Source organism: Oncorhynchus masou, chromosome 28, assembly GCF_036934945.1.
Source record: "Oncorhynchus masou masou isolate Uvic2021 chromosome 28, UVic_Omas_1.1, whole genome shotgun sequence".
Lineage (NCBI taxonomy): Eukaryota > Metazoa > Chordata > Actinopteri > Salmoniformes > Salmonidae > Oncorhynchus > Oncorhynchus masou.
This window is the reverse complement of record NC_088239.1, coordinates 46,278,988-46,289,382: the sequence shown is the minus strand read 5'-3', so window position 1 is coordinate 46,289,382 and position 10,395 is coordinate 46,278,988. Positions and strand designations below refer to the sequence as shown.

At 50.4% G+C, this 10,395-nt stretch overlaps 1 protein-coding gene across 1 annotated transcript in view; it reads right to left on the bottom strand.

The window, feature by feature from the left end:
- Positions 1-8,076: 8,076 nt before the first annotated feature.
- The window catches only part of LOC135516995 (uncharacterized), a 9,097-nt gene continuing 6,778 nt past the window's right edge, over positions 8,077-10,395 (bottom strand). The window contains exons 3-4 of the mRNA XM_064941040.1: positions 9,107-10,297; positions 8,077-8,156 (exon numbers count right to left, since the gene is read on the bottom strand). Coding sequence (XP_064797112.1) covers positions 8,077-8,156; positions 9,107-10,297 — 1,271 coding nt within the window. The remainder of the gene's footprint in view (positions 8,157-9,106; positions 10,298-10,395) is intronic.

The following is a 10,395-nucleotide window of genomic DNA, read 5'->3' as shown; positions in this document are numbered from 1 at the left end:
CAGTCATTGTCAAATAGGACTTAATCTTTTCAATTTCTGGGTGCAAATATTCACACTGGCTGCTGTTTGTCCCTCAGATTAATGAGCCTCTCTCCCATAATCCTCGGCTGCTAATTCAAGTGGCTGCCGGACCGGTTAGCCAGGGGAGCAGGGGACGCTGGAGTACATACGCAACCAAGATTATTCACTCTCTGGTTTGGGATTCGGCAACCCACCACCCACCCACATGCACACACACCCATGCACACACACACACACACCCACCCATACACACACACACACCCTGCCCCCTGACCGACTACTTTCCTCCCAATTCTCTCTCTCTGGAAGTGTGAGGCTTGTCTGATACTCTGAGGTTGGTGTTGCTGAGGTGAATTAGAAAATGTTGTGATGAGATTTTGGCTTGTAGTATGATTTTGTGAACACTGGTTAGAGGAGTTTCAGCTCTGTTGGAGGAGCCTACCGCAGGACGATAATGAACTAGATTCATGTTACAGACCTGATGAAAACATGTACATCGTGAGAGAGACAATCGACCTCTATCCTTATTTATTTCTTTATCTCCTCTCTGTCGCTTTCTTTCTCTCTCCCACACACCTGTCCGCCCCCTCCCTCCCTCCCTCCCTCCCTCCCTCCCTCCCTCCCTCCCTCCCTCCCTCCCTCTCTCCCTCTCTCCCTCCCTCCCTCCCTCTCTCCCTCCCTCCCTCTCTCCCTCCTCACACACACACACACACACACACACACACACACACACACACACACACACACACACACACACACACACACACACACACACACACACACACACACACACACACACACACACACACACACACACACACACACGGTGGTGTGCTCTGATGTCCTGTGTTTGTGTCTGTCATGTCGGCCTTGCAGGAGATTCCCTCTTTCTGAACACTCAGCAAATACAACTGCTATTCCTCTGTTCCTCGGCAGAGGAGGCTCGCCTCGCCCGACACACACACATATATACACACTCTCTCTCTCTACTCTGCAGGAGAGGATGTTTGCCTCGCCAGACTTGACAAAGCTATTTACCCACCTCAGGGCCGGCCGGCCTCCCCTCTCCCCTCATCCTAGTCGCGTCAGACGCCATTGCAAATGTTTTCCCTCCTGCAGGAGATCAATATGTTTGGAAGCGGACAAACAGCCCTCCTTCGCCAGCCAGACACTTCCCGTTTAGCAGGCGACCGCTGGGAGAGCTGACAGCAGATGTACACAGCAGAATCAACAGCTAGCAGCAGCTCGACATTCACCAGAGTCAACACTAAACACTGTACCAGACTCAACAGCACAGATACAGGGATCTGAGAAAGAACGAAAACAAAACCAGAATCCGTTAGCGCTGCATCCACAGTCAACACTAGAATACTAGAATCATCACAATACCCAAATCAAAGCAATGGCCAAGATCTCCAGGACAACAGGTCAGAATCTAGAGCAAACAATCATCACACAACAAAATCAACAGTACAGCTAGTGGAATATAATATATACAGGGGCAAGGAATCAACACACAACACACAACAATTATTAACATTACAGGTACAGTATGCACAACAGGCCACAATTAACACCAGTATCTAACAATAGACACAACACCAGAAACAAGACTATAATGAAAATGCACAGGGATAAAGAATTACCATCAAGCCAGATCAAGTCATTATACAAGCAAAGATCAAACCAAAAACCCGTCACAATTCCCACCAGACCTAACAAGTGTCTGCATCCTCTGCACACATCACCTCCAGAACCAGACGAAACACACAATCTAGGCTGCCGCAGACTAAACCAATAGAATTCTATATGTTCACACACACGCATTTTAATGTGGTGGTCCTAAAGGGGCTATCCTCCAGTCTATTTGGTGTGTCTGCTATTCTGCCTGTTTCAATATGTTTGTCTGCTATTCTGCCTGTTTCAATATGTTTGTCTGCTATTCTGCCTGTTTCAATATGTTTGTCTGCTATTCTGCCTGTTTCAATATGTTTGTCTGCTATTCTGCCTGATTCAATATGTTTGTCTGCTATTCTGTCTGTTTCAATATGTTTGTCTGCTATTCTGCCTGTTTCAATATGTTTGTCTGCTATTCTGTCTGTTTCAATATGTTTTTCTGCTATTCTGCCTGTTTCAATATGTTTGTCTGCTATTCTGCCTGATTCAATATGTTTGTCTGCTATTCTGCCTGTTTCAATATGTTTGTCTGCTATTCTGCCTGATTCAATATGTTTGTCTGCTATTCTGCCTGTTTCAATATGTTTGTCTGCTATTCTGCCTGTTTCAATATGTTTGTCTGCTATTCTGCCTGTTTCAATATGTTTGTCTGCTATTCTGCCTGATTCAATATGTTTGTCTGCTATTCTGCCTGATTCAATATGTTTGTCTGCTATTCTGCCTGATTCAATATGTTTGTCTGCTATTCTGCCTGTTTCAATATGTTTGTCTGCTATTCTGCCTGATTCAATATGTTTGTCTGCTATTCTGCCTGATTCAATATGTTTGTCTGCTATTCTGCCTGTTTCAATATGTTTGTCTGCTATTCTGCCTGATTCAATATGTTTGTCTGCTATTCTGCCTGTTTCAATATGTTTGTCTGCTATTCTGCCTGTTTCAATATGTTTGCCTGCTATTCTGCCTGATTCAATATGTTTGTCTGCTATTCTGCCTGTTTCAATATGTTTGTCTGCTATTCTGCCTGTTTCAATATGTTTGTCTGCTATTCTGCCTGTTTCAATATGTTTGTCTGCTATTCTGCCTGTTTCAATATGTTTGTCTGCTATTCTGTCTGTTTCAATATGTTTGTCTGCTATTCTGCGTGTTTCAATATGTTTGTCTGCTATTCTGCGTGTTTCAATATGTTTGTCTGCTATTCTGTCTGTTTCAATATGTTTGTCTGCTATTCTGCGTGTTTCAATATGTTTGTCTGCTATTCTGCGTGTTTCAATATGTTTGTCTGCTATTCTGCGTGTTTCAATATGTTTGTCTGCGTTTCTGGGTGCCTGTTTGTGTGTGCATGTATGTGTCTGTATTTGTGTGTGAGTTTCTATGTGTGTGTGTGTGTGTGTGTGTCTGTGTCTGTGTGTGTGCCTATGTGTGTTTTTGTGTGTGTGTGTGTGTGTGTATGTTGGTGGTGGGTCAGTGTATTAAAGGCCTCTGTTCCATGGAGATAAGAGGGGGGTGTTATCTGTGTATCGAAGGCCAGGGTCCTGGAGGGTGAGGGAGCAGAGGGGGAGAGAGGAATGAATTCTCCCGACTGCCCTCTCTGAATATTACAGGATTACACACTGCACCTTCAGACATGCCATAGCTCAGCCTGTCTGTCTCCGCCTCACGGTTATATGCACCGCCGTAGATTAGTGAAATAGAATTCAGAATTTCACCTGGAATAAACTAAGTGGAAGTGCGCGTGCACGGGAGCCATTGTTAACCATCAGTTGCTTAGTGAATTAACAAATTAAGATTTTTCTTTTAATGTTTTTTTGTGTGTGTGCGCGTGGGTGTGTGTGCATGCGTGTCTGCACGAGTGCACTCACACCCGCAAGGGGCATTTGGGCAAAATCAAACATGATCAATTTCAAGGAATTACAAATAAACTTGCAATGGAGATTACTCTTCTAGATGCATAACGTGATATATTAGGCTGTGTTCAGTTCAGAGTCAGGCCTCTGGATCTGATGGGGGATAGCAATGCAGTGTGGGAGAAGCATCTGCCCTCTCTCTCTCTCTCTCTCTCTGTCCGTTCCTCCCTCTCTCTCTCTCTCTCTCTGTCCGTTCCTCCCTCCCTCTCTCTCTCTCTGTCCGTTCCTCCCTCCCTCTCTCTCTCTCTGTCCGTTCCTCCCTCCCTCTCTCTCTCTCTGTCCGTTCCTCCCTCCCTCTCTCTCTCTCAGTCCGTTCCTCCCTCCCTCTCTCTCTCTCAGTCCGTTCCTCCCTCCCTCTCTCTCTCAGTCCGTTCCTCCCTCCCTCCCCTCCCTCCTCCCTCCCTCCCTCCCTCCCTCCCTCCCTCCCTCCCTCCCCTCCCTCCCTCCCTCCCTCCCTCCTCCCTCCCTCCCTCTCAGTCCGTTCCTCCCCAGCATTCAGCAAATTATTCTTTTTTCAGATGCAAAGCAGCCTCAGAAAGTGAGATGATTATTTCTTCACGGCTGCTTAGGGGAGAGGAGGAGAGGATGAGAGGGGAGAGGATGAGAGGGGGGGGAGGAGAGGAGGAGAGGGGAGAGGAGGAGAGGAGGGGAGGGGAGAGGAGGAGAGGAGGAGAGGGGAAAGGAGGAGAGGGGTGAGAGAGGAGAGGGGGATAGGAGGAGAGGAGGAGAGAAAGAAAGCCTTGGTAAGAAAAAAGGAGTGAGCAAGAGCAGAGGGAATGAAAGAAAGAGGTGACTTTCTCTTTAGGCAGACGAGGGTCTTTGAAGTTTGGGGCAAGATGGGGTCTTGGAGTTGGGGAGGGGGTGATGAAAAAAAACAGCGAGGGAAGATCATATTAACGAGATGGCCTCTAAAGACGAATTAAATGGTGGGAGAAAAGAAACACGATCAGAGCTAGCCCTACTTATAGACTCCTCACAGAATACCTTTTACACCACCCTCCTTCCCTTCACCCGCGAGCGGCTCCAAAGAACAAATTCCTTGGCTAGGCTTTTTAAAGGGGACTTGGAGTGTGTGTGTGATTGTGTGTGTCTGATTATGTGTGTGTGTGTGTACATGTGTGTGTGGGAGGTTCACCGGTCCTATAGATGCAAACCTCAGCCCTTCAATGAAGAGGTCAGGGACTTACAGGGTGTTGAGGGGTCAGAAGTGGCGAGGGATTACAACGTGACCCTAAGCCCCCCCGGATCCCCCTCTTTTCACTCCTTTATCCCTGTTTGTTGTTTTGTGGCGGCACAGACGAGAGGGAAGAAAAGGCGACGGTGGGGGAATTAGTGTAAAGCTCAGGAGATGAATGGACGTCTCATTCGCACCTCTTGTTGGCTGTTTCTCAGCTCCCCCAAAACAGCTCTCCCATTCCTTGTCTCTGTGAAAGCGTGTTAGGCTTGTTCTGTGGGGACAAAAGGAGACTCCCCTCCTGGCTTTTCATGCTCCCACCAGAGCAACAAGAGGATTTGGCCCCGCGGAGCTACAGCCCTGAGCCACCACCACTTTTTTGATTGGGCTTTGAGAGCGAGAGAGAGAGAGAGAGAGCGCGAGAGAGAGAGAGAGGAGACCTGTTTTTCTTTGTTGATTAATCAAGTGATTCCAGTTCTCTCAATAACACACCGCTCTATCTTCGTGTCTCTGACACACTCTTTCGGTCCAATTTAACAGTTAACATTTTACATTTATGCACCTGCACCTGGTGACAACTATGGTATAAGAGAGCCTATAGGATACGGCGTTACATAGAAAAACATAACTTTTAACTGACTACAGTAGTGTCATAAGTGCAATCTGTACACCTCCCACACTGTACATCATAGTCTCTCTAAAAGTCAGAGTAGGTGCATCTGCAGCAGGAAAATATCTTTGTCTTATCAGATTTTGAGTTTCATGTCTGTGAGCGTGGTTTCAGAGAGAAGGAGTGTGGCTGATAGATAGTAAAATACATATAGATGGTAAAACGCGCGCGCGCGAGAGAGAGAGAAATGAAGATGGAAGGACGAGAGAGACAGAGAGAGAGAATAGAGAGAGAGAGGCATAAGAGAACGGGAAAGGGAGATTGAGAGGGGGAGATAAACAAAAGAAAGAAGGGGTGGCTTGCAACAATAAATCAAGTTCCAGACTAATCTATTTAGCATGCTCTCACCATTATCCTGTCAGTGAAACATCTAATTAATTAACTGATTCGACAATGAAGAGGTTTTGAATGAGCCCATTTAGGTAATTACTACAGAGGAGACAGTCATTTACCAGAGAGACGGAGAGGGCCACCATTGGCAGCTGCCCTTCACTATCACCCCAACGCTTTTAGACAGTCAATAGTGACAAATTATACTGACAAAATCATGAAGCCTCGCTAGCTGTCACTTTCTCTGGTCTGTGTTTGCGTAGGTGTGTATGTGTGTAGGCGAGTGTTTGTGAAGGTGTGTATGTATGTTCGTACGTGTGTAGGTGTGGAGCAGTGGACGCTCCTCAGAGGGGGAAGGGAAGAACCATCCACCTCAGTGAATTTCCTAAAAAAAAAAGAAATAGTGAAACATTTTTTAAAAAGTTATCATTTTTAGATAAAACTATATTCACATCACACCAAAGAATTTATTAAAACACACTGTTTTGCTACCAAGGTCTACAGTAGCCTCAACAGCCCTCTGTAGGGTAGCACCATGGTGTAGCCAGAGGACAGCTAGTTTCTGTCCTTCTTTGTGGACATTGACTTCAATACAAAACCTAGGAGACTCATGGTTCTCCAACCTATCAGGCGGCTCCTGGCTGACCGACGGCTCCGGAGGCTCCTGGCTGGCAGACGGCTCCGGAGGCTCCTGGCTGGCCGACGGCTCCGGAGGCTCCTGGCTGACCGACGGCTCCGGAGGCTCCTGGCTGGCAGACGGCTCCGGAGGCTCCTGGCTGGCCGACGGCTCCGGAGGCTCCTGGCTGGCCGACGGCTCCGGAGGCTCCTGGCTGGCAGACGACTGCGGAGGCTCCTGGCTGGCCGACGGCTCCGGAGGCTCCTGGCTGGCCGACGGCTCCGGAGGCTCCTGGCTGGCAGACGACTGCGGAGGCTCCTGGCTGGCCGACGGCTCCGGAGGCTCCTGGCTGGCCGACGGCTCCGGAGGCTCCTGGCTGGCCGACGACTGCGGAGGCTCCTGGCTGGCCGACGGCTCCGGAGGCTCCTGGCTGGCCGACGGCTCCGGAGGCTCCTGGCTGGCAGACGACTGCGGAGGCTCCTGGCTGGCCGACGGCTCCGGAGGCTCCTGGCTGGCCGACGGCTCCGGAGGCTCCTGGCTGGCAGACGACTGCGGAGGCTCCTGGCTGGCCGACGGCTCCGGAGGCTCCTGGCTGGCCGACGGCTCCGGAGGCTCCTGGCTGGCAGACGACTGCGGAGGCTCCTGGCTGGCCGACGGCTCCGGAGGCTCCTGGCTGGCCGACGGCTCCGGAGGCTCCTGGCTGGCCGACGACTGCGGAGGCTCCTGGCTGGCCGGCGACTCCGGAGGCTCCTGGCTGGCCGGCGACTCCGGAGGCTCCTGGCTGGCCGGCGACTCCGGAGGCTCCTGGCTGGCCGGCGACTCTGGCTGACCGGCGGCTCAGAGCTTTCTCTCTTGGCCTGTTTTAAACATTCATTCATAGGCTAGGGTGGGTACAGGGAAATTGGATTATCATGTAGTAGCCTAAACCTACCGATGTTACATTGAGTTGGGGTAATGGAATATGAATGACAGTCATCCAATATCCTGTAATAGAAATAAGGCCATGCTCATGAAAAATATTGTCCTCCCTCATCTTAAATGGCACCGACCGCCACTGGTGTGGCTGTCCTACTGTTGGCCCACTTGACAGTCCTCTAGCTGCCTGGCATGGTAAACATTTTAATTACGTGGTAATAACCTAATAATCACTCTTCTGTTTCTTGGGGATTACAACAAACACCATTAAGATGCCAGGTTGGAGTCGATTGTGTTCAGTTATTTGAAATAAGGACTAAGAACACTCCATTTTAGCTCTATGGTTTGCAGAGCCTGTTCTAGCCTTTTGGGGGTCCTAAGCGAGATTTGAATGTGGGGCACCCCATCTTGTGGGGAGAAAAAAATTGTGGCCACCCTCTTGACAGTATAGAGAATTTAAGTTTTAAAGCTAATTTACTGAAATTCTACACATGACTTATGCCATGCTAATATGATCTGTGTGAGAATGACTGACAAAATCAATGGGAGCCCCCTGGAGGTCTGGGCCCCTGGGCACGTGCCCTGCGTGTCCAGTCAGCATTCGGCCATGATTACTGCAAGTTTAGATAGCTGGATATACTAATTTACCAATCTAAAAATTGTAACTGACATGGCGAATTGAGTGATTGTCAATGAGTGACATAACAAGAAAATAATTGCTGATGCACAACCAAATGTTGAAATTGCATTATTGCGTATTCTACTATTCTTACTCTGAATAGTCGGGGCCCCCTAGCGGCCGGGGGCCCATGTCGCCTATGTGCCTGATAGTTTGTGTTATTTTGTAACCTCAAAACAGGTTCAATATAACATTACAGAATATGTACTTGTAGTAACACAATAGCCAAGTCAAGCCAATATTAAAGCTACCCACTAGTTCAAGACAGCATTCTTCAACTGGTCATCATTCAATAGTTTGCCTTTTTCAAAGACTGTCAAAGACTATGCTATTACTAAGACATGTTATTACCAACATGTCCATTCCAAAGAGTGTATGTTTCTGAAAAATAATTACAATGTAAAGAGGAAAGACTGTTTCAGTACACTGTTTTAGATTTTAAAAAATAGCAACGTGCGGACGAGATGTTTGACAGGTTTAGAATGCTATACATCTGAAATATATTGGATGTAGCCTACAGTACATACAAAGGCAATTCAATAATAAATCACAGATCAAGTTGTCACATTTGTGGAACACACAAATCTAATCAGAAAGAAGAGTACATCTTTCCTGGCTTATCACTTTAAAACAAAATTCAATGCTTCATTCTTGTTACTTCCTATATCTCCTTATACATATGTGCAAACAAATAGTTATTTGTTGAGTTAACCCATCAGCACTGTTCACCCTGTGATGTGAGAGTTCTATCTTGTTTGGCTGCAGGTCACCTTGTTGATAGCACCTATTGGTTATTGGCCGGTCCTCCTCAGTCCACAGTGTGGGAAAGTCCAGTCTAAAGTCCAGCCAGAGGTCTGAACACATCAATGTGAGGAACCACTACTCAGACAACAAAAGATCCTGTTGGTAAATCTCATGTTCTCTCTGAGACTCACTGATCTGATGGGGGGTTTGGTACCTTTTTTGCTTGAGCAGTGCTGGACAGACAGCACATCGCATCAGATCACACCTCTTCTCTCTGTTCTCGCTCTCGCTCTCACTCCATCTCTTTCTCTCCCTCTCTGTGTTTCTCTCAATAACCAGTCAATTACACATCAATAAGTAGTAGGGCTCCTTTCACCATGTCCATTCCCAGGGGCATCTTCATTACCCCTGGCAGCTCTGTTGGTTTGTTCCCCTGTGAAAAGGAACTGAATGGGGCAGGAGGCAGGGGTGGGCTGGGGTCGACTGAAAAGGGGTAGACTGGGGGCGGAAGGGATGGGCTGGGGGGTGACTGGGGTGGGCTGGGGTAGGCTGGGGTGGGGTGGACTGGGTGGGCTGAAAAGGGGTAGACTGGGGGCGGAAGGGATGGGCTGTGGGGTGACTGGGGCGGACTGGGGTAGGCTGGGGTGGACTGGGGTGGACTGGGGCGGACTGAGGTGGGCTGGGGTGGGGTGGTGTGGGCTGGTGTGGACTGGGTTGGGCTGGGGTGGGGTGGTGTGGGCTGGTGTGGACTGGGTTGGGCTGGGGTGGGGTGGACTGGGTTGGGCTGGGGTGGGGTGGTGTGGGCTGGTGTGGACTGGGGTGGGATGGGCTGGGGTGGACTGGGTTGGGCTGGGGTGGGGTGGTGTGGGCTGGTGTGGACTGGGGTGGACTGGGTGCGGCAGGGATGGGCTGGGGGGTGACTGGGGTGGACTGGGGTGGGGTGGACTGGGGTGGGCTGAGATGGGGTAGACTGGGGGCGGCTGGGGTGGGGTGGTGTGGGCTGGTGTGGACTGGGGTGGGGTGGACTGGGTGCGGCAGGGATGGGCTGGGGGGTGACTGGGGTGGACTGGGTTAGGCTGGACTGGGGTGGACTGGGGTGGACTGATGTGGGCTGGGGTGGGATGGGCTGGGGTGGACTGAGGTGGGCTGGGGTGGTGTGGGGTGGGGTGGGGTGGATTGGGTGCGGCAGGGATGGGCTGGGAGGTGACTGGGGTGGACTGGGTTAGGCTGGACTGGGGTGGACTGGGGTGGACTGAGGTGGGCTGGGGTGGGATGGGCTGGGGTGGACTGGGATGGGCTGGGATGGGCTGGGGGTGACTGGGGTGGACTGTGTTAGGCTGGACTGGGGTGGACTGGGGTGGACTGAGGTGGGCTGGGGTGGGATGGGCTGGGGTGGGGTGGTGTGGGCTGGTGTGGACTGGGGTGGGGTGGACTGGGTGCGGCAGGGATGGGCTGGGGGTGACTGGGGTGGACTGGGTTAGGCTGGACTGGGGTGGACTGATGTGGGCTGGGGTGGGATGGGCTGGGGTGGACTGAGGTGGGCTGGGGTGGTGTGGGGTGGGGTGGACTGGGTGCGGCAGGGATGGGCTGGGAGGTGACTGGGGTGGACTGGGTTAGGCTGGACTGGGGTGGACTGGGGTGGACTGGGATGGGCTGGGGGGTGAC